This window comes from Schistocerca piceifrons, chromosome 1 (genome assembly GCF_021461385.2).
Source record: "Schistocerca piceifrons isolate TAMUIC-IGC-003096 chromosome 1, iqSchPice1.1, whole genome shotgun sequence".
In the NCBI taxonomy this organism is placed as follows: domain Eukaryota; kingdom Metazoa; phylum Arthropoda; class Insecta; order Orthoptera; family Acrididae; genus Schistocerca; species Schistocerca piceifrons.
In genome coordinates, this window is record NC_060138.1 from 1,108,152,122 (window position 1) to 1,108,177,455 (window position 25,334).

General features: G+C 36.4%; 1 protein-coding gene across 1 annotated transcript in view; it reads right to left on the reverse strand.

Moving 5' to 3' along the window:
• LOC124776613 (serine/threonine-protein phosphatase 6 regulatory ankyrin repeat subunit B-like) overlaps nucleotides 1-25,334 on the reverse strand; it is a 379,233-nt gene that overhangs the window by 68,575 nt on the left and 285,324 nt on the right. Inside the window, exons 16-17 of the mRNA XM_047251691.1 lie at nucleotides 14,146-14,256; nucleotides 9,845-9,943 (exon numbers count right to left, since the gene is read on the reverse strand). Of these exons, the coding sequence (XP_047107647.1) occupies nucleotides 9,845-9,943; nucleotides 14,146-14,256 (210 nt within the window). The remainder of the gene's footprint in view (nucleotides 1-9,844; nucleotides 9,944-14,145; nucleotides 14,257-25,334) is intronic.

Genomic DNA, 25,334 nt, shown 5'->3' on the forward strand with positions numbered 1-25,334 from the left:
TTAAGTCAATTTTGTCACATCATGTAACAATTCTCTGTAAAGCTGTAACTTTAAGTAACATAATTTGTAGGTAATGTAAAATAATCATCCTTCTGTGTTCTTGTTTACTGTTTTAGAGTCCTGTAAACTGTATATTTGTATTAACTTATCCAATATCAGTTGTACAAGCCATTGTACTGATTTGATCTACAGGACAAATAAATAATAAATAAAATAAATAGAGAATATTTAGATTTTGTTTTGTGATACGTTAAGTGTCATAACCTAGCCTGTAGAACATGGTGCTTCATACTACACAACCTCTGTTAAATTTTTAGATTTTTTTTTTTTTTTTAATATGTCTTCAATGAAACATTCCTCACAAAATCTTATCAAAAAAAGTAAAGAATAAAGTGAATTGGATTACACCAGGAATAAGAGTTTCTAGTGCCAGAAAAAAGCAATTACATAATAAGCTTAAAGTAAATAGAAACCCAAATTTTGTAATTTATGCTAACCACGACAAGACTAACTTTAAGAAAGTTCTGTTGTGTAATACCACAACCCTTTTTGGGATCCTGTACCCTATTTCAGTCTCATCTCCACACTCCCGAAGGGGGATATATGTAATATTAGTAATTTACTTGTACGTATTTGAACTGTTGATTTGACATTGTCTACATTGTGTCTCACCAATACATAGAATGAAGGAATCATGTTTCTGGTTATATGGATTCAAATACACTGAAGATTCTCCACTTAGTAATTTACACTAATTTGAACTATTATTTTGACATTGTTTACATTGGGCCTCACCAGTATATAGAATGAAGGAAACCTATTGGATTAAAAACTAATGTACCATCATAATTTACACACAATACAAACTACAGGCATGGTAGGAATAAAATTGCTATTGTAATTATGGAGTAATTAACAATGAATGTTCTGACATTTCAAGTTATTGAGAGATAGATATTTTAAATTGTTCATTCTCCTAATATATGACATGATGATTTTCAGTCAGAATCAAACATGCTCATGTTCTAGTTGGTGTTAGTTTATAGAACTGTACTTATGACTATATAGAAATGTAAAACTTTACTCGTAAAAAATTTAATTGATTGAATCTAGGCCTTTCATTCAATAAAATTAATCGCTCTGTTTGTCTGTAAATAATAGGATAATTCTCCTTTTAATTAGTATAGTAATATATACTGTTGCAATGATAAAACATGTAATGTATAGTCTTAATAGAAACAAATTCTTTCCTGTCTTTTTATGAAATTATTCACTATTATTCCATGTAATTTTCTATGTAATTTGGGAAGATGTATGTAAAAACTTTAATTGTTATGTATGCAAAATTCAGTATGTAACAATAACAGTAGTTGTTTAAAATCATATAAATAGAGGCAATTTGCACACTGCCATAAGTCAGTCTTGCGTCAGTCATACGTAAGTCCGTCTTGGAGCAAATTTTATATTAACAGCATGTAGTCAGATTTTGTACATTCGCCACCAAACATCTAGCATGCAAAGTAAAATTCTTTGTGAACAGGAATTACTGAAACTTATTTAAACCATTACATTATTCCCACGTGGTGATGCAGTAACATCAAGATGAACCTACGGCAGCGTCTAGAAGCAGCACCCCGGATTACACAAGATACGTATATTTTTTTTGGTGGAGGATATCCATAATAAGATGTGGTGTACTGAACATTGTTTTTCTTGTGTTAAGCAATGATACACATCCAAAACTTCACCACAAAACAACTTGAAAATTTTCTTATAAAAATGACATTATATCTAAAAATCAGTTTGGTTTCCAAAGAGGAAAAAGCACAATAAACGCCATCAGAGAATTCACAGAAAACCTAAGTACCCCACTGGACCAAGACAAAAAGGTTTCAGGAATATTATCTGAACTAATAAAAGTCTTCGATTCAGTGAACCACTCATCACTACTGTACAAACTTAAGAGCTCCAATACGAAGGATACTGCATTACAGTAGCTCAATTCTTAGGGCATGTGATAGAAATGAAACAAAGAGTTGTTTCAACATCAGATTCAGTCATCTAGTACTCCGAATGGAAAACAGTTTCCCAAGGGGTCCCACAGGGTTCAGTACTGGGTCCATACTGATCGTGTTGTATGTCAATGATTTACCATTGAATATCAATGCTCATTCAGTCTTGTTCACAAATGGCACCTCAGCACTGATAGAAAAGGACACAATTGAAAAAATTGCACACTCTGTACAAAATCCTGGTTCCATAAAAATGGAATAAAACTGAATGTCACCAAGACCCAGATAATGCAGTTTGTCTCTGAACCAGAGACAGAAATGGGCCCTGTAAAAATTGCTTTATAATACTCAACTGATGACAGAAGGAAGCCAAAAGTCTTAACAGGAAGACACATACAGACTTATTGTAAAATAAATTAAAATCCCTAGCTTTGTGATGTTTACTTTATCTGGTGCCACTAATATCAACACAAAAAGACTGTCTATCATAGTTACTCTGAGTCAGTTATTCAGCATGAGATAATATTCTGGGGAAATTCTACAAAGAGCACAAGGCTATTAATTATTCTGAAGAAAATCATTAGAAACATGTTTGTTGCCCATAAAATGAGTCATGTCACCCATTATCGAAGAAATTAAAAATACTAACCATTCCTTCATTGCACATTCTTGAAATTTTGATTTTTGTACATAATAACCAATATAAACTTGAAAAGTATTGCTTTAACCGCAGGTATGGTAATCACAAGAAGGAGAACTTCAAACTTCCCTCACATTACTTTAAACTTTATGCTGAGACACAAGTTTATATGAGGCTGCAATATGTAACAGACTACAAGGTAGGAAAACATTAAACATGGACACTGATTCTTTGAAAATATTACTTCATAACATTTTAGTAGAAAAATGTTACTATATTATTGAAGAATTCATGGAAGACAGTTGCACAGTTTGAACAATAGTAAGCTATAGACTACTAATCAATAAACTGTAAATATATAACAAATATTGTAGTGTTATATGTATTTTTATTAGATGCACTTGCTTAATTGTTAATACTGGTATATAATTCATAACTTTCTAAAAACAATGTAAAAAGATCTTTTGTAAATCATTATATTTATTTCAAACTTGACATGTCTTCTGTGCGGCACATCTAATGACCTGCACACGGTATGCAATGATTCTAATAAGCCACATTTCATATATAGTTCAGATCATGATCTTATTTCAAATTATAGTACAAGTTCAACAAGCAGCTTACAGTGAGTTCTTTCTTACATCCCTTTAATTTATACCTCTTTCTTCTTTCTTGCATTTTGGGAAGTTTCATCTCTCTTCTTTTGGTGAACAACTGACATGACATGACAGGAAGATATTTGTTCACACAAAGATGACGAATTTATATTCTTGAAATATGTGATGAATAAAATAAATAACATGTGAGGATGTAACTCACATTTCTAAAGAAAGAGATTAATCGACACTGCAGGTTATGTATTAACATTAGCTTTGTGCATTCTTTATGAGCTATTGTTTAGCACAACACTGGAGTAATGATGATTACGAAAGTGCAAATGGGCTAAATCAGAATGGATGGGAGAAGTATGTAAAGTTATAAAGAAAGATTTGGCTGAAGGACACATCTAAGAATCACAAAGGAAGATAAATGCAATTTAGCAGCACGTTCACATTGAAAATATTGTATTATTTGAAAATAATTTTATTTCTTATTGCATGCAATTTCATATCAGTGAACCATACTAAACGTTTGCTGTAAAGTAAACCACTCACTGAGCAATAGAAACATTGAGTTGCCAACATGCACACAAAAAAGAACAAACATGCTAGCTTTCAAATAAATCCTTTAACAAGCTATCACAGTCCACAATTCTGTTATTAAGTTCTGCTTGTTGAACAAATTTAGTACCCACAAACATAATAGCTAAGTGAGTACATCAACAATATTATGAAAGGGACAGATTGCCACTCACTATAAAGATGACATGTTGAGATAATATTCTGGGGAAATTCTACAAAGAGCACAAGGCTATTAATTATTCTGAAGAAAATCATTAGAAACATGTTTGTTGCCCATAAAATGAGTCATGTCACCCATTATCGAAGAAATTAAAAATACTAACCATTCCTTCATTGCACATTCTTGAAATTTTGATTTTTGTACATAATAACCAATATAAACTTGAAAAGTATTGCTTTAACCGCAGGTATGGTAATCACCAGAAGGAGAACTTCAAACTTCCCTCACATTACTTTAAACTTTATGCTGAGACACAAGTTTATATGAGGCTGCAATATGTAACAGACTACAAGGTAGGAAAACATTAAACATGGACACTGATTCTTTGAAAATATTACTTCATAACATTTTAGTAGAAAAATGTTACTATATTATTGAAGAATTCATGGAAGACAGTTGCACAGTTTGAACAATAGTAAGCTATAGACTACTAATCAATAAACTGTAAATATATAACAAATATTGTAGTGTTATATGTATTTTTATTAGATGCACTTGCTTAATTGTTAATACTGGTATATAATTCATAACTTTCTAAAAACAATGTAAAAAGATCTTTTGTAAATCATTATATTTATTTCAAACTTGACATGTCTTCTGTGCGGCACATCTAATGACCTGCACACGGTATGCAATGATTCTAATAAGCCACATTTCATATATAGTTCAGATCATGATCTTATTTCAAATTATAGTACAAGTTCAACAAGCAGCTTACAGTGAGTTCTTTCTTACATCCCTTTAATTTATACCTCTTTCTTCTTTCTTGCATTTTGGGAAGTTTCATCTCTCTTCTTTTGGTGAACAACTGACATGACATGACAGGAAGATATTTGTTCACACAAAGATGACGAATTTATATTCTTGAAATATGTGATGAATAAAATAAATAACATGTGAGGATGTAACTCACATTTCTAAAGAAAGAGATTAATCGACACTGCAGGTTATGTATTAACATTAGCTTTGTGCATTCTTTATGAGCTATTGTTTAGCACAACACTGGAGTAATGATGATTACGAAAGTGCAAATGGGCTAAATCAGAATGGATGGGAGAAGTATGTAAAGTTATAAAGAAAGATTTGGCTGAAGGACACATCTAAGAATCACAAAGGAAGATAAATGCAATTTAGCAGCACGTTCACATTGAAAATATTGTATTATTTGAAAATAATTTTATTTCTTATTGCATGCAATTTCATATCAGTGAACCATACTAAACGTTTGCTGTAAAGTAAACCACTCACTGAGCAATAGAAACATTGAGTTGCCAACATGCACACAAAAAAGAACAAACATGCTAGCTTTCAAATAAATCCTTTAACAAGCTATCACAGTCCACAATTCTGTTATTAAGTTCTGCTTGTTGAACAAATTTAGTACCCACAAACATAATAGCTAAGTGAGTACATCAACAATATTATGAAAGGGACAGATTGCCACTCACTATAAAGATGACATGTTGAGCTGCTGAAAAGCACAATGAAGAGACTGTTACTCACTGAGTTTTTGGCCAGAGCCATCTTCAGAAAAGAAAGGAAGAGAAAAGAAAGGAAGAGACACACACATTTACACAAGCAGGTGTATGTCATGCACACATGACTGTTATCTCTGGCCACTCTGCTCAGATTGCAACTGTTGTACTGCATAATATGAGTAATCTGTAGTGGTGCAGGAAAGAGGGAGGGATAGCAGGGTACAGGCAGGTGGAGAGAAGAGCACTGTCTGGTGGAGGGGGATCTTGAGTGGAAAAGGAGAGAATCAGAAGAGAGGAAAAGACTTGTTGCTGCACTGAGAGACAGCAGCAAAGAATGGTGGTGCAAACTGGGGAGAGGTGATAGGATAGAGGTGGCGGAAACTGTTGGGTGGAGGGTATGGGGTCAGTACGTTATAATAGGTTGAAGCCAGTATAATTTCAGGAGAAACAATATGTTGTAAGGATAACTCTCATTTATGCAATTCTGAAAAGATGGCGGTGGATGAGAGGATCAAATGGCCTGGGTTATGAAGCAATCATTAAAATCAAGCATGTTATGTGACAGAACTGGAGTAGGAAGTGCTGTGTGCATGGATTGTGCAGGTCTTGCACCTTGGTCTTCCATAAGGATATGATCCCTGTGGCAAGTGGTTGGGATTGGGACTTCTGTAAGGGATGGACCAGGATGTTGTGTAAGTTGAGTGGGCAATGTAACATCACTTTAGGAGGGGTGGAAGGATCTTGGGAAGGATGTCCTTCATTTCAGGGCATCATGATAGATAATCAAAGCCCTGACAAAGGATGTGGTTCACTTTTTCCAGTCTCGGATAGTATTTGGTGATGAAAGGGCACTCCTTTGTAGCTGATTATTGGGAATCATTGGAGAACTGGGTGTGTGTAGGGATTAGATTAGATTAATTATTCATTCCATAGACCCACAAAAGAGGGGATCCTCCAGGGTGTGGAACATGTCAGATAAACACATTACAAAAATGTAATTATGGAAACTTGAGTTTCATTAATTTTAATGATCCTCAGTCAATAAACAGTAAAATTGTGTACATGTATTTAGAGGTTTAATACTTACATCTGCTTTCATTAAATCCATCATTCACACAGTAGCTAGTTACTTGGCTATTACAACCAAGTATTGTCAAAAATTAAAGTAAATTATTCATTTCAATTATCCTCAGTTAAGAACAGTCAAATTATGTGCAAGGTTTAAAATTAAACTTCCACTGTTTACAGACTTAAGACTTACATTTGATTTCCATACATCCATCATTCACACAGTAGGTAGTTACTTGGCTGTTACAACCAAGTATTGTCAAAACTTAAAGTATAATATATTTTCATTACAATGGTCTACTGCACTTGTTGAGAAATTCACGGATGGAATAGGAGTTGGCCACCAAAAATTCTTTTAAACTATGTTTAAATTGTGCCTTGTCTGAAACTAAACTCTTCATGGTTGCTGGTAACATATTGAAAATATGCATTGCTGAATACTGGACTCCTTTCTGGGCAAGAGTAAGTGATTTTAAATCTTTATGTATATTGTTCTTATTCCTAGTATTGATACTGTGTACTAAGCAGTTAGTTGGAAAAAGAGATGTGTTATTTACAACAAACTTCATTAAGTAATATATATACTGGGAAGCTGTGGTTGGTATGCCCAATTCTTTGAATAGTTTTTGACATGATGTTCTTGGATTTACACTACACATTACTCTTATACGTTTCTGTACTCTAAAAATTTTTTCTCGGTTTGTGGAGTTACCCTAAAATATGATACCAGATGACGTAATGGAGTGAAAATAAGCAAAATATGTCACTTTTTTATATTTACATCTCCTATGTCTGACATCATTCTCATTTCAAACACAGACTTGTTTAGGTGCTTTAGCAGTTCATTAGTACATTGCTCCCAACTCAATTTATTATCAAGTTGCAATTCCAAGAATTTTACACTCTCAACTTCTCCTATTCTCATGTCATCATATTTTATACACACTCTAGAAGGAAATACAATACAATACAATACAATACAATCTCTTGGAAGTTCTGAACTGCATATTGTGGGTCTTTTCAAAGTTTAATGACAGTGAATTGCTGCCCTTTCTAAATTTATATTTGATTTAATATTTATTGCAATGTTTGTATCATCTGCAAATAAGACAAACTTGGCATCTGGTAATGTAACAGATGACAGGTCATTAATATACACAAGAAAAAGTAGTGGATCTAGTATGGAACCTTGGGGTAAACCACATCTAATTTTTTTTTTCCCCAATCAGATTATGTCTGATTGCCTACTGCTGAAGTGTTATGTAATGACACACTTTGTTTTCCATTAGTAAGATATGACTGAAACCATTTTGCAGCACTACCAGTGATGTCATATTATTTTAATTTACTTAAAAGATGCTGTGATTCACACAGTCAAAAGCCTTTGACAGTCACTGAACATGCCAGTTGCCTCTGATTTGTTGTTTAATGAATTAAGGACATTTTCACTGTAAGTGTAAATAGCTTTCACAATATCAGAACCCTTAAGAAACCCAAATTGTGACTTTGACAATATGTTATTCTCACTAAGGTGCTTAAGAAGATGCTTGATTATAACCTTTTCAAAGATTTTTGAAAACTCTGGCAAAAGTGAGATCAGTTGGTAATTTGATGGCATTTTTTTGTTCCCTTTCTTGTGGAGAGGTATAACTTTAACATATTTAAGCCAGTCTGGGAATGCTCCTGTGATAAGTGATTGATTACACAAATAACTTAAGACATGACTAAGCTCACATGAACACTCTTTTATTAACTTTGTTGATATGTTATCATAACCACTAGAATGCTTTGATTTCAAGGACTTTATGATGGATTCTATTTCTTTGGGTGAAGTAAGTGTCAATTCAATTTTACTGAGATTGCTCGTGTGCACTGGTCTCAGATATTCCATTGCATTATTTACTGAACCTGGCAACCTCATGCTATCAGTAACAGAGACAAAATACTTGTTTAAAGTATGGCATGGGAAATTTGTTTGCGGACTATGTCTGGGGGATAGGGCCTGTTTGTGAAGATCATTGGTGGTGGAGGGGGGGGGGGGGGGGGGGTTGGTTCACACTTTAGGCACCTATGTTTTAGCCATAGGGAGGGATACTTTTCTGAACTAGTGCAGAAAGATGGGGCAGGGTTCTGCTGTGGCAGGGATGGGGTTGGGGAAACAGTAAATGACATTGGAAATGGGCAAATGAAGGCATAAGGTGGTTGTGAGTGGAGATGGAGAACAGACTTGTCTTGTTTGTCACTTTCCAGTCCCTGCATGCTCCATCAGACAGCACTCCTTTCTGTCCCTCCCCCTCCCCTCACCCAGTACCTTTCTACCCCTTCCCCTTACTTGCCCTACTCCAGACTGCTGCTTTCACTCAATGCTACAGTTGCAGTCTGGCTAGAGTGACTGAAGATAGCAGTCATATGTGCATAAGGTGTGTCTGCTTGTGTAACTGTGTATCAGCTGAGATATTTCACTGTGTGATTTTCACATCTTTGGCTACCAGAAGAATGACATGCGTGGACACCAGTTTCAGTCAGATGAGGAACTGCAAGAGTGCATGTAGTTATGGATCCATCAGTGGCTGACCACATTCTATGAAACAGGAATTGAATGTCTCATCTCTCAGTGGGATGAATGTCTTAACACAAGTGATGATTACTTTTGAATGGAACCATTCCATAGACCCATTGTACCAGATGCTCGTTTTTTATTTACCTGCACCTCCTATATTTGCGTGCGAATAGGACTGAATAAAACATAGTTCCAACGTGAAATTAAACAATGGAAACTCCAGGTTGGAATATAGGTAAAGGATAGACTGCTAATCACAACAAAGATGACCCACTGACTTGGGGACAGGCACAAAAAAAAACACTGTTACACATTATAGCTTTTGGCCAAAGTATTTTTCAGCAGAGAAAACACACATTCACACAAGCAAGTACACTTAATGCACACATGCTACCAATGATAGCTCTGAGCAGTTGGTACCAGTCATGTGTGCATGAGGTGTGCTTACTTGGGTGAATGTGTGTGTTTTCTTTGCTGAAGAAAGCTTTGGCCAAAGGCTATAATGTATAGCAGTCTTTTTGCTGTGACTCTAACTCAAGGGGTCATCTTTACGGTGAGTGTAGCAATCTATCCATTCCCTAATTTAGTTCAAAGTTGCTAGTGACTATTTTGCTTACATAGTCTCCTAAAAACAGTAAATATGGACAGTGTCTAGTAACATAGACTGATAAAGATAACATAGTACCTGCATAAAGCAGTGTTTAGATGTCATGTGTAATGGAGTTGCACCATTCACATCCATGGAATTAACATCAGCTCCAGCACTGAGTAGAATTTCTATGAGCTGAAACAAGAGAATTATATTATGAGTTGTTCTAAATTGCAAGTAGTAAGTATTATTACTACAAAGTTTACAACAAAATTTAGATTTACTACCACAAACTTTAATAAATACAAATAAGCATATGTATGTGCAATCACATAGTTCACAGAATACAAATGGAAGGCAATAAACAACAGCTTGTAATTTACGTGACTGACTTCTGTTTTTCAAGTCTTGCAATGGGCTTTGAAATTAAAATAATGTTTTCTTATAGTAATGAAAAGTGACAGTTAAGAAGCATTTAGTCAGAAGTGTCCCCATCGGTCATCAATATCAGCCTGTAATACACAATTCTGTTACCATCAGTCTGATGAAAATTCAGAACAGGCATGTTTTGTTGAATACGAGAGTTGTCCACTCCATGCATCAGGGGCACTCCATGAATCAGGGGCTAAATGAATAGGTCAATAAAGTGAGATGGAAAGAGTGTAGAAAACTAGACATGTTACAGTTCTCAATGCAGCTGAGCATTACTCATCAGATACATTGCTGGCTGACAGTCAATCTGCACTATTTGAAAATAACTACACCAGTATTTTTCATGTTGCAAGAAGAACTGGAATAAGTATAAATACTTCTGTACTCTTTTTACAATTAGTCCCATGTTTTCTGAGAAGTACAGACACACTATGGTGGATGTGGGACCTATTTAAAAAAAAAATGGCTCTGAGCACTATGGGACTTAACGTCTGAGGTCATCAGTCCCCTAGAACTTAGAACTAATTAAACCTAACTAACCTAAGGACATCACACACATCCATGCTCAAAGCAGGATTTGAACCTGCGACCATGGGAGTCGCGCGGTTCCGGACTGAAGCGCCAAGAACCGTTCGGCCACCGCGGCTGGTGGACCTACTTCACTGTGGCACGTAATTCCAGGCAATGAACTGATAATGAGTGTCGGGATATTAATGCTAAAGCTGCTTATCTCAGACACTGTTTTGCCAGACAATCTTTGTGATACTATACTGCTGGCCATCAAATTTTCAACAGCAGGAACATTAGTCAATATGGAAATTTTACTTTTTGTGCATACATAATATAGTATGAAGAAAATATTATTAAATGTGTAGTTGATTTGGAGGTATACAGCATGCAAAATGTAATACTCAGGTGCAAACATTTAATTCATTATGGTTGTGGAAACTGTGATGGGAAGATTTCCAGAAATCTCCATCTACATCCATACTCCGCAAGCCACCAAACGGTGTGCGACGGAGGGTACCTTGAGTACCTCTATCGGTTCTCCCTTCTATTCCAGTCTCATATTGTTCGTGGAAAGAAGGATTGTTGGTATGCTTCTGTGTCAGCTCTAATCTCTCTGATTTTATCCTCATGGTCTCTTCGCGAGATATACGTAGGAGGGAGCAATATATTGCTTGACTCTTCGGTGAAGGTATGTTCTCGAAACTTCAACAAAAGCCCGTACCAAGCTACTGAGTGTCTCTCCTGCAGAGGCTTCCACTGGAGTTTATCTATCATCTCCGTAACGCTTTCACAATTACTGAATGAAGTGCACTGCTCTCTGTTTGATCTTCTCTATCTCTTCTATCAACCCTATCTGGTACGGATCCGACACTGCTGAGCAGTATTCAAGCAGTAGGCAAACAAGCATACTGTAACCTACTTCCTTTGTTTTCGGATCGCATTTCCTTAGGATTCTTCCAATGAGTCTCAGTCTGGCATCTGCTTTACCAACGATCAACTTTATATGATCATTCCATTTTAAATTCCTCCTAATGCGTACTCCCAGATAATTTATGGAAGTAACTGCATCCAGTTGCCGACCTGCTATATTGTAGCTAAATGATAAGGGATCTATCTTTCTATGTATTCGCAGCACATTACACTTGTCTACATTGAGATTCAATTGCCATTCCCTGCACCATCCGTCAATTCGCTGCAGATCCTCCTACATTTCAGTACAATTTTCCAATGTTACAACCTCTCGATATACTGCAGCATCATCTGCAAAAAGCCTCAGTGAACTTCCGATGTCATTCACAAGGTCATTTACGTATATTGTGAATAGCAACGGTCCTAAGACCCTCCCCTGAGGCACACCTGAAATCCCTCTTACTTTGGAAGACTTCTCTCCACTGAGAATGACATCCAGTTGATTTTTGGGATGCTTCAATTTTTATCTTATGACAATGACTTTTGTTACCTAGCAATTCATCAGACAGTTCATAGTTTTTAGTGGATGTAACATTATGAGGGTTTTTGTGTGGCTGTTGTAAGACAGGAAAAAATGTAAGGTGCAAGCACTGGTGTGGCGAGGTATCTGGAATTATTTATATCAGAAGGTCAACTTGTGTGTATTTGTGTGTGTGTGTGTGTGGGGGGGGGGGGGGGGGGGGGTATTGGTGTGTGTGTGTGTGTGTGTGTGTGTGTGTGTGTGTGTGTGTGTCTAGGGCCTCCAGTTGGATAGACAGGTCACCTGGTACAAGCTGACAACACTTCAGCAACTTGATTGTTGTGTGTCGATGAGGACAAAAGGATGGTGAAGACAACACAACACCCAGTTCCCAAATGGAAAAAATCTTTAGCCTGGCTGGGAATCAAACTGGACACTTTGTATGGCATTCCGCCATGCTGACCACTCAGTTATGGATGTGGACCTAAGGTCAACTTAAAGACTGTGTAATCAACATAACTGGAAAACATAAACCATATTTTCAAAATTGATTTGTGCACCAGGATTAAAACTAAGAATGCAATTAAATTTAAGTAATTCCTGGTGCAAGCTGCACATTCACTGTTGACTGGTTTCATTTTTTCTGTCTTGCCACAGCTACACAATGATGTACACAATGCCACAAACAATCACTAAAAACTGAGTATGATCTGATGACAAGTTTGTAGGTGACCTGAAACCAGTCACTGTAAAATGAAAACTGAGCCATCACAAAAGGCAACTCTTCGTGGTCATTTCTGAAAACCTCTATCATATAGTGTTACCACCTATGACAGCACAAGTGGCTCTAACCTGTCTGAGGACCAAGTCAAAATGAGCTTGGCTGGCAGATAGAGTTAAGTCATTTCATGGTACTTCAACTCTATGCCGGAGTTCATTGTTCACAATGGCTAGCAAGTGATCTAATGCCAGTCTCTCAGCAAACCATGACTAGACATTTTCAGTGGATGAAACATCTGGAGGACAGGTTGTACAGTGCAATAGCTGAACATCCCCTGTATTGAGGTAGACCAGGACAGCATGGGCAACATGTAGTCTTGCATTATCTTGTTAAAAAATAATGTTTTGACAACCTCGAAGAGAGGGCACAGCCACAGCCACAACAAATCAGAAATGTAAAGGCAGATGTTCAAATTACTAGCTATGAGAATGAGATGAAATTTTGTTGTGTATCCAATGGCACCCATGCCATCAACTTAGTTTCCGGGTCAAATGGTGATGACAAATGCAGTCTGGTAAAGTTTGTTCTCCTCTGAACCTCCACACATGGGTATGACCATTGTGGTGCTGCACACCAAACCAGACTTCTAGTGTTGTCACTAGGCACACCATTGCTGATATGCCTCTCTCTGCCACTGCATGAGCTGAAGCTGCAACAATGGCTGCCATGCTGTTAGTCGGCAGTGCTTCAGATGTCATCACACTGTTGGTGAAGATACTTGTCTTGCTGCAACCAAGCCCACTTCCTGACTCTAGGGACATGACCTGTCTTTAAAAACCTGCATGGGCAACTGAAGAATGCACCTGTGCCTGCTCGAGTATGTAATACACTTAATACCTATTTAACATTTGTTGCATCCCATCATCATGGTGTTGCTGTTTTAATGGCAAGCTGTGTACTTTACAGGAATCTGCTTCTGCATTAAGTCTATGACTGAGTGTAATATATCACAAGTTAATAAACTGTTGAAATGAAATGAAATGATATGATCTTATGGCATCGGTGGCCGGGAGAGTGCACCTGTGGAAATTTGGCCACTGTACTGAATCCCTTTCCAGTTGATGCTACATAGGGTGACTTGTACATCAAACATAATGAAATGATGATGAGGATAACACAACACAGAGACTGTGAAAGGAGAAAATCTCTGACCCAACTGTGTGCCGATCCCATACCTGCTCCATGACAGGCAGACATGCTGACCACTCAGCCAAGGGGGCAGACAAAAAGCTATTAATCTCATACCTTACAGTTTCCTGTCTTTGCTGCACAATGAAGTGTTGTTATGCCATTATGATCTTTAAGATTCACATTGGCTCCAGCTTGTAGAAGCCTTTCAGCGAACTTTGGAACATCCTGCAACAGACCATTCCTATATTATTCATTGTCAGAGTCATGTGAAAAAAGAATGTGAAAAGAATTGTGGGACACTACAATTACAATAAATGAATTAATTTGATTATAGTACCATCCAAGGCATTCTGTCAGCTGCAGACTTTTTCACATTTTGCCAAGCTATTAACTCCAGTAAAATAAATTTCATGGGCGTAAATGAAGTATTTCATCACATTTCAGGCACAATAAAAGTGGAGTCTCTTAATCCCCGTGTTCTCTGAAAAGACATGCCAGGTTTGTAAAGGGGCTGTCCATATGTGTTCTGCCTACAGATCATTATTTGATTATAAGGCTTGGTGGTAGCATTTTACATTGAACAAGAACATCAGCCGGAATGAAGAGAGTATCAGGTCAATGAAAATCCAAACAGTGTCATTCAGCACCCAGCCCATCTTCCTTAGTTAACAGAGTAGTATAATGCATCTGACAAGGACATATGCAACCAACAAAAATGAAGAAGGATTGGCCCTCTTTCATCACTTTCGTATAATTAGCTTCATGTTCCATGAACCTTTTTTATGGTTAATTGCAATGATGTGGATGAATCATTTTATGGTTTTATTACACATTCATTTGTAAATATGGCTACATGTCAGCCATTTACAAGGTTTTTTACCTTCCTGATGTAATTAGTATATCACATATACCACCTTTTACATATTATGCAAATAAAAATTCTTCCTTGGAATAGGAATCACTGAGGGAAACTTCATTCGTGTTTCTCAAATTTAAATTTGCTATCTGCCAGGTATCATATATCATGGGGTAGGTGATAAACATTTTGGTGGCACCAATGTGCATCCTTTTCTTGGCTAAAGTTAACTTTGATACTGAGTAACATCAACCATTTCTCCTGGTGTTGCAACTGTATACATAATTCTTCCTGTAATATGTTATTTACAACAAACATCATATACTGTGAAGCAATAGTCCTTAAACAGATGTCTACGAGGCGATCAGGAGTGAGTAACACATATTATTCTTAAAGCACCTTTTCGAGCAATGAAAACTTTATTTCTTAACGATGAGTCCCAAAGGGCATTATTGAATGAAAGTAGCACAAGTGTGTAATTTATTTCATTGACCAAATTTTCTATTGGTGCTTGGCAGAACATGATAATAATATTAAAAAGGGAAAAACTTCCTATTTTTTGCAGAGCATTAGGAACTGTTTCCCTTTTTAACATTGTAATTTATTCATTTGTCCCTCATTAAGATTTGCAATGACTTGTAGTGCAACTGTTGCTGAACAGAAGTGTTTCGGAAGTTCAACAGCGTATTTTTACATTTTAAATTCTCATCAATAGAGACATCTCAAAATTGCGAAGTTTCCACCCTAGCTGTTTTAAATGAATTTATATATAGTTTGAGAAGTTTGCAGACTCACCAGCAGATGTCAGCAATACAGTAATGAGGTTTCCACTTAATAACAGGTTGTCCTTTATGAGAACACATGACCCATTAGTGCTCTGGGTAGAGATCTGTGGTGCAGACATCTCTTTAACTACTTCATGAGGTCTTGATGAAAGTCATCTGTCATCAAGGCAATGTGCACCCATGCATGCAAGTGTCACTGTCATGGCAAAAATAAATGAACTAAGATACAAATTGTTGTCACATCCACCTTATTTGCCTGATTTGACTCCATGAGACTTTCATCTCTTCCCTGATCTCAAAACTGTTACTTCAGTGGATGGGGAGCTCTTCAAATGGAAAACTGACAGCTTAAGTTGACACATATTATACAGTCCTGGAGGAACCTAATTTTCAAGATGAGATCAAGGCACTGGAACATTGCTAGACCAAATGCATTGGTGTACAGTATGACTACATTGAAAAATAAAAAGTTTTCACTGAGGTGAGTTTTCCCTTTCTATTTCATCCAAGAACTTTTCAAATTACCTGTACCCTCATAATTTCTTCATTTTAGTGAAACATTCATTCTTTACAAATTATCCCCTAAATGTATGCAGTTCTTTTACAGTTTATGTCACTTTACAACAAAATGCCTAACATTTTAGGCTGTTTATCAGCAAGGCAAGTGTATGTTCTGTAAATTCCTTCTTCTTGAGTGTTTAATAATACCATTTTTTCATTCACTATTAGTTTGTTGTACATGAGACCAACTATATACATTGCTCAAAGTTTCTGTTATACACTTTTCACAAGGTTTGTATATGTCAAAACTAGTTAAGATATTTGTGATACATGCAAACTGAACAGGAAACTGGCTATACTCATTTCATATCTAGGCATTAACATAGAATACTGATGAGGTGGGCTTGAAATATTTTCATTTATAGTGCATTTTTCTTTCTATGTCAAGCTCATCTTTCCACTGATTGCCTGTGAACTTTTAGTCTATAATTTGCAATAGTGGAAGTGCAGTAAAATATGAAGTGGTGGGCATGTTAATTAATAAACACTTACACACAGCATTTGTTATTTCTGGGCAATTTATTCCCCCAAAATATATAACCCTTGATAATGCCAAATGCTAATCACCAACATATTCTTGAAACACATATGCCACTGATAATAATGGTTCACAGCTTATTTACAAATCAGTGTATGATTCAAACATCAAGACATAATTTTGTTCATCCACCATTGATATTACTATTTTAACATAGTTATCTTGAGAATTCTAATAGTATTTCCATGCAGTACACTTCACTTATCAACATAGTCCAAGTTCCCAACTGACTCCAACTGTAGCTCCACTGAAATTCCTCCACAAATACTGGCTATTTACAGTGTCACCCTGTGGTGGGAATTTGAGATTACATCTTAATTAATCAATAAGTTTTGTATTACAGGCCATTAAACTATTGATTTCTCAGAATCATGAACAATTGGTCTACAAAGTTAGCTAAGTTGTTGGTTCTTATGTTTCAATTTTGATGGAAGTATTTTTATTTGGTAACGATATTGTGATTTCTTCAAATCCTGATATCTTCTGAATCAATGACACCACAATGTTTTGGGTTGGATGCAGTATGTATGCAATAATAAGAATGTAAAACCCTTTACCAAATGTTGATAAATTCTTGTACCCTTATGGTGCAGTCATGTTTTTATATTTGTGGGAACAAGATAATGAAGAGAGTCTGTAGCATGTTAAATGGTTGGGTTAAACATGCTTCATTGCAGGTTCTAGTACAGATGCTATAGTACATCATTATTAATGAATTAGTAGTCAGTATAGTGCCTATTTTAATTAGCATTTTCACAAAATTGCAACTGAATCATCTGTTTCCACTGATTTGGATAGAAATTAGCCAGTTGTTGGTTATGCTAAAGACACCTGCTCTGAGAAGTTCATTCATTTACATGTTTTGATAAATTACATCAAAAGCCTTGAATATGGTAGGCATGTCCCAGTAATACTTACTCCATTGTCCAACTTAACAATTTAACAAATGGCAGTGTCAGCTGAGAAACTTATTTTGAAACCATGTTGTGCTGTGGACAGGAATTGATATTTAACTGAGAACTCTGACAACCTATTAGAGAAAGTATTTTCTTGTGTGTTTTGGAATGCAAAAAGTATTGCAATAAGTATATAATTGGTTCCATTCCTCCGGGGAAGTTCCTGTTGTAAAAGAACTTTCAAACAAATGGAAAGTGTTTGATCAATAAAGTAATTACACCTCCTAGTAATGTATTATTTTACACTGTTAATTTTTAGCAGAATATTTTGAGTTAAAATTTGTAACCCTGTAAAATATTTCTTGAACATTACTGGAAGAATAAAGAGAGAAGCTGGTTTTGATGTTTGAAGTTTCTAGTAACATATGGCTTGATATTATTTGAGTATTTCATTCCACTAACTAAATGTTCATATGTGTAAATATGTATTAAAATGTCAATAATTCCTTCTTGATTAGTTTTATTTCTCCATTAGGATCCAACTGCAAGTTCCAATTTTTATGAACTATCATTGTCTTGTGGCAACGGCCTTGCTGCAGTGGATACACTGGTTTCCGTGAGATCACCGAAGTTAAGCACAGTGCCACCTGCTGTTGCCGTTTTTCGGGGTGCACTCAGCCTCATGATGCCAACCGAGGAGCTATTCGACCAAATAGTAGCGGGTTCAGTCAAGAATACCATCATAACGGCTGGGAGAGCAGTGTGCTGACCCCACACCCCTCTTATCCGCATCCTCCACTGAGGGTCCCCCCACCCCCCTCATTGTCTTTCAGTGGGCATAGGCATACACATTTGGATGTCTGTGCGGTTGAGTGTGTGTGTGTGAGATAATGTGTTTACTTTTGCTAGAAAAAGAGCAAATTTTCAAAAGCTGGTGTCAATACTGTTTCTTGTTATATGTTTCTGTGTTTCATGTATTGGTCTACTTATAGATGAGTGGCTGTCCATCTCTAATTTTATGTATTTCTCCATCCTGGAAATTCCATTATTGTTACACACTGTCTGTTTTCTGTTTTATTATATTCGATACAGATTTCACCTTGTAATTGGCAGTTCTGATATAGTTATTTAATGTTTTATTTACCTCTTTTACAACATATCTGAAGTATAGTTTTTAACTTAAATTCAGAAGATGCATCTTTCAGTTCAGTTAAAATAAATATAAATATTTAGTCTTATGGGTGCTAGAGCTTTTCAAACCACAGATCACTTATTTTGGGAAACTTGGAGAACTGTCCAGCTTTTGCAGAAACAACAAGCAATGTGGAGGAAAATAAGTTTTGAGAAACAGAGTGATACCTGCCCTCTACCACTTTAATACCTTTCATCTGATTTATTACCATGACGACATCAGATGTCCACGGTAAATGATAACAGCAAAACATTTGCAGGATAATTATTTATTGAAATCCTTGACCACTGTTTCAGAGTATCTAAATATACCTTCATCAGAAGCAAAAATACACTAAAATCACATCCTGCAGTGGAGGTGCATAAAACAATCATGCCAAACGCACCATCAGTTGCTGCTTCAGCCATATTTAAAATTTTGAAACATCAGATGTGCTTATGACATTGATAAAAGAACTAGGGGCACAAATTTTGAAAAGTACTCTATCCTTTTCAATGAAATACTGTATTTAAAAGGCAATGAATAAGATAACATAGTGGGTTCAACTTCCATGAATGCTCTTTCTCATCAAAGGCTCCAACAAATGATAAAAGGTTGTATACATTCCCAAGTCTGTCATTATGAAAGTAGCTGAAGACCCATCTAGAGGATTAAACCCAGTACTAACCTAACAAATGAAAATGCTTATGACCCCTGCAAGTGGGCATCTACAAGCAGCATGAGGAACAGAATTGGTAATATTGAACTATGTAAAATAAAATCATCATAACTTTGGAATGGTTTGCATTAGAGTGTTCAAACTGCATGGTTGGCTAAGGGGTATGATGAGAATTAGTGTGCACATGTATGGTCTGGTTTAGTTACGAAGTCCACTTTCATTTTGATGGATTTGCCAATAAGCAAAATCGGTGCTTCTGGGGGACGGAGAATCTGCATTTCGTGATCAAGAAGTCTCTTCACACTGAACAGGTGACTGTGTGGAGTGCAATGTGCAGTCATAGAATAATCAATGTGATATTCCTTGATGGCACAGTGACTACCAAACAGTACATGAAGGTTTTGGAAGATGATTTTGTCCCCATTATCCAAAGTGACTCTGATTTCAACAAAAAGTGGTTCATACACAATGGAGCTCAGCCCTATCAAAGCAGGAGAGTGTTCGATGTCATGGAGAAGCACTTTGGGGACCACATTCTGGCTCTGGGGTACCTAGAGGCCACTGGCATGACCCTCGATTGCCCAACATATTTTCCACATCTGAACATGCACAACACCTTTTTGTGGGGCTGTATTAAAGACAAGGTCTACAGAAATAGCCTCCACACCATTGCTGAGTGGAAAAAAGCCATTCAGGAGGTCATCGACATAATTGAGTTCCAAAACATCAGCAGGTCATGCAGAATTTTCCTATTTGTCTGTGCCACATCATCACCAATGAGGGCAGGCATAATCTAAATCCGAATATGTGTAGCAATGTATCCATGTTGAATAAAGTGTGTGTACACCATAGTTTTTAACTAATTTATGTTTGTTTCATATAGTTCAATAATTGTCACCCTGTAGTTTGAAAGTGTGTGGCTTGTAGTTTTAGGACAGCCATGGGAAAATGGAAATGACATTGAATGAATAATGGATAAATGATCGAAATTCATATTCAAAAGACAGGAGTACACAAAAATTAACTCTGACAGTGTATAAAAAATTTTAGAGATGGAACTGAAGAATCAAAATTTGGCAAGGACACAGGGGGACTCATCTGAACTTTATGAGGAACACAGCCAGGCTGAATTTTCTAAATCAGAGTAAATGTATCAATTAAGAATGGACAGCTGGGTTTAATGATACTTTATAGTGATGATTCGTTATGGATGGGACTGCAGATTGAAATAAAAGAAGAGGCTGCTTCAGAAAGGAAAAGCCAAAAAAGTGTGAGAGGTTCATGCCAACAGTTTGGGGAAAGTTGTTGTTGTTGTGGTCTTCAGTCCTGAGACTGGTTTAGATTAGATTAGATTAGATTAATACTAGTTCCATGGATCATGAATACGATATTTCGTAATGATGTGGAATGAGTCAAATTTTCCAATACATGACATAATTAAGTTAATTTAACAACATACTTAAGTTAATATAACAACTTTTTTATTTTTTGTGTTTTTTATTTTTTTATTTTTTTTATAATTTTTTTTTTTTTCCTTAATTTATATCTAAAAATTCCTCTATGGAATAGAAGGAGTTGTCATTCAGAAATTCTTCTAATTTCTTCTTAAATACTTGTTGGTTATCTGTCAGACTTTTGATACTATTTGGCAAGTGACCAAAGACTTTAGTGGCAGTATAATTCACCCCTTTCTGTGCCAAAGTTAGATTTAATCTTGAATAGTGAAGTTCATCCTTTCTCCTAGTATTGTAGTTATGCACACTGCTATTACTTTTGAATTGGGTTTGGTTGTTAATAACAAATTTCATAAGAGAGTATATATACTGAGAAGCTACTGTGAATATCCCTAGATCCTTAAATAAATGTCTGCAGGATGATCTTGGGTGGACACCAGCTATTATTCTGATTACATGCTTTCGTGCAATAAATACTTTATTCCTCAGTGATGAATTACCCCAAAATATGATGCCATATGAAAGCAATGAGTGAAAAGAGGCATAGTAAGCTATTTTACTAAGATGTTTATCACCAAAATTTGCAATGACCCTTATTGCATAAGTAGCTGAACTCAAACGTTTCAGCAGATCATCAATGTGTTTCTTCCAATTTAATCTCTCATCAATGGACACACCTAAAAATTTGGAATATTCTACCTTAGCTATATGCTTCTGATTAAGGTCTATATTTATTAATGGCATCATACCATTCACTGTACGGAACTGTATGTACTGTGTCTTATCAAAATTCAGTGAGAGTCCATTTACAAGGAACCACTTAGTAATTTTCTGAAAGACAGTATTCACAATTTCATCAGTTAATTCTTGTTTGTCAGGTGTGATTACTATACTTGTATCATCAGCGAAGAGAACTAACTTTGCCTCTTCATGAATACAGAATGGCAAGTCATTAATATATATTAAGAACAACAAAGGACCCAAGACTGACCCATGAGGAACCCCATTCTTGATAGTTCCCCAGTTTGAGGAATGTGCTAATCTTTGCATATTATGAGAACTGCTTATTTCAACTTTCTGCACTCTTCCAGTTAGGTACGAATTAAACCATTTGTGCACCGTCCCACTCATGCCGCAATACTTGAGCTTGTCTAGCAAAATTTCATGATCTACACAATCAAAAGCCTTTGAGAGATCACAAAAAATCCCAATGGGTGGTGTTCGGTTATTCAGATCATTCAAAATTTGATTGGTGAAAGCATATATGGCATTTTCTGTTGAAAAACCTTTCTGGAAACCAAACTGACATTTTTTTAGTACTTCATTTTTACAGAAATGTGAAGCTACTCTTGAATACATTGCTTTCTCAAAAATTTTGGATAAAGCTGTTAGAAGGGAGATTGGACAGTAATTGTTGACATCAGATCCATCCCCCTTTTAATGCAAAGGTATAAGAATAGCATATTTCAGTCTATCAGGAAAAATGCCCTGTTCCAGAGAGCTATTACACAGGTGGCTGAGAATCTTACTTATCTGTTGAGAACAAGCTCGAAATGCCATCAATTCCATGTGCGTTTTTGCTTTTAAGCAAGTTTATTATTTTTCTAATTTCAGAGGGAGAAGTGGGTGAGATTTCAATTGTATCAAATTGCATAGGTATGGCCTCTTCCATTAACAGCCTAGCATCTTCTAATGACCACGAGGATCCTACTATATCCACAACATTTAGAAAATGATTATTAAAAATATTTTCAACTTCTGACTTTTTGTTCGTAAAGTTTTCGTTCAATTTGATGGTAATACTGTCTTCCTGTGCTCTTGGTTGACCTGTTTCTCTTTTAATAATATTCCAAATTGTTTTAATTTTATTATCAGAGTTGCTGATTTCAGACATGATACACATACTTCTGAATTTTTTAATAACTTTTCTTAATATAACACAGTAGTTTTTATAATGTTTGATAGTTTCTGGGTCACTACTCTTTCTTGCTGTCAGGTACATTTCCCTTTTCTGGTTACAAGATATTTTTATACCCTTAGTAAGCCATGGTTTTTTACAATGTTTCTTACGAGTATATTTAACTATTTTCTTCGGGAAGCAGTTTTCAAATGCATTTACAAAAATGTCATGAAATAAATTATATTTTAAATTGACATCAGGTTCATGGTACACCTCATCCCAGTCTAACTGCTGTAGGCTTTCCCTGAAATTTGCAATTGTTAAATCGTTGATGGAACGTACTACTTTGGAGGACTGTTTAGTATTGCTGAATGGAGCTATGTCATATATTGTACCTAGCTGTGCACCATGATCAGAAAGACCATTCTCAACAGGCTGAGCATTTATCTGGTTAAACTTATCTTGGTCTATAAAGAAGTTATCTATCAGTGAGCTGGTATCCTTTGCCACCCGAGTAGGAAAATCAATAACGGGTGTCAAATTGAAAGAACCGAGTAATACTTCAAGGTCATTTTTCCTATTAACCTCTTTCAGAGAATCTACATTGAAGTCCCCACAAATAATAATTTGCTTCCCCCTGTCTGACAGATAGCACAACAAGGAGTCCAAATTTTTCAGAAATAGATGAAAATTTCCTGATGGGGACCTATATACAGTTACAATTATAAATGTGCCTTTATTTAATTTAAGCTCACAGGCACATGCTTCTATATGTTTCTCTACACAAAACTTTTTTGTTTCTATACTTTTTGCACAATGATAACTTTTGACATATATGGCAACTCCTCCTTTCTCCATATTTTCTCTCATTACATGTGCAGAGAGCTTATATCCACTTACATTTACCTTATCCATATCAGTAACAATGTGATGCTCAGACAGGCATAGTATATCTATTTCATCCTCAGCTTCTAAATCTTCTAAACAGACCGGAAGCTCATCTATTTTATTCTTTAAACTCCCAATATTTCGATGAAATATACTTACATTATTTTTAATTATACTTTTATGAGAACCTTTCCTCATTCAAACATTTGCAGTACTCTCCTGTCTGAGTTTCTCATTGTGCTTAGGCCTAGTTCCTATACCAGTGTTCACACGGTGCTCAGACAGGCAGATTATGTCAACTGGGTTGGGTGACTTTAATTCATCAATGTAACTACCTAGGACTGAGATACAGCTTGGTGGAGATAAAATTTCTGGTGATTGGTGAAAATTTATAATTGACTGCTGTGATTGGTGATCCAATGTGCTAGAATTGTGCTGTATAATTTCTTTCCTAAACTCAAGATTTGTTTCAATCCTGACCTCTAGTGGAACTTGACATCTTTCTGTCTTACCTATCCTAAAAAAGGTGCTGCTCCAACACCTGTAACCACTGGTATTTTATCTTTCATGGCAGTGCCTCCCCCCTTTAAATTTCCTGCTATTACCCCAGCCAGTTTCCCCTTCCCTTTCCTGTTGAGATGTAGGCCGTGTCTGGTATAGTCCCACCTACTGAGAGAATCAACAGGAACCACACCAATATGAGCCCTCACACCCGACCCAAGCAGCCGTTCCAACTCCAAATTAACTCTCCCAACAGAAGAGTTCAAATGAGGCCGGTCATGGCGTCTCAGGACAGATACAAATTCAACATTGGTGTGTCTTGATGCCAACGCAATCTTTACCAGGTCATACTCTATACTGTACCCAGGATCTCTGTCGATGCTGTTCCCTGGCCCTCCCACAATAACCACGGTGTCTTCCCTGGTAAATCCTTTACAGAGTGAACCTAAATCCTCTGTCACCTGATCCAGACTAGCACTTGGTTTGAAAAAATTTGTGACCTGGTATTCTGGTCCTAATTCCTCCTGCAGAAGGTGGCCTACACCTCTGGCATGAGAACTGCCTAACAACAAAACTTTCTTCCTTTTCGATGACTTTCCTACATTCTTTTTCAATTTTCTCTTGAAAGTTTGTTGTGTCCTGTCTACACCTACCTCTGCTTGAGGCTCATCAGTTTCTAACTGAAGCAATAGGTCAAACTTATTTTTGACATTCACCACAAAACTGTCAGACTTAGTTCTAGGCCTGTTCCTTCTGTTACCCGTTGCCACTTCCCACCTCTCTTTGCCCTTCTCCCTCCTTAACCTGTCCAGATCTTCCCTAGCCTGATCTAGCTCAGCCTGAAGGGCAGCAATTTTCCCCTCCTGTTCCACTATCTTCCTATCTCTGCTGCAAATCCTACATAACCACTGATGAGCCTGATCCACTTTCCTGACACCCACGCCACTGCATTCCCCCCAGTAAAAAAACTACTGCATCCATCACACCAAACCCCGGAACTAACAATTCTATGGCAAGTCAGGCACTTCTCACTCATGGCAAAAATAATACTTTAGCTAGAATAAAGCAATTAAA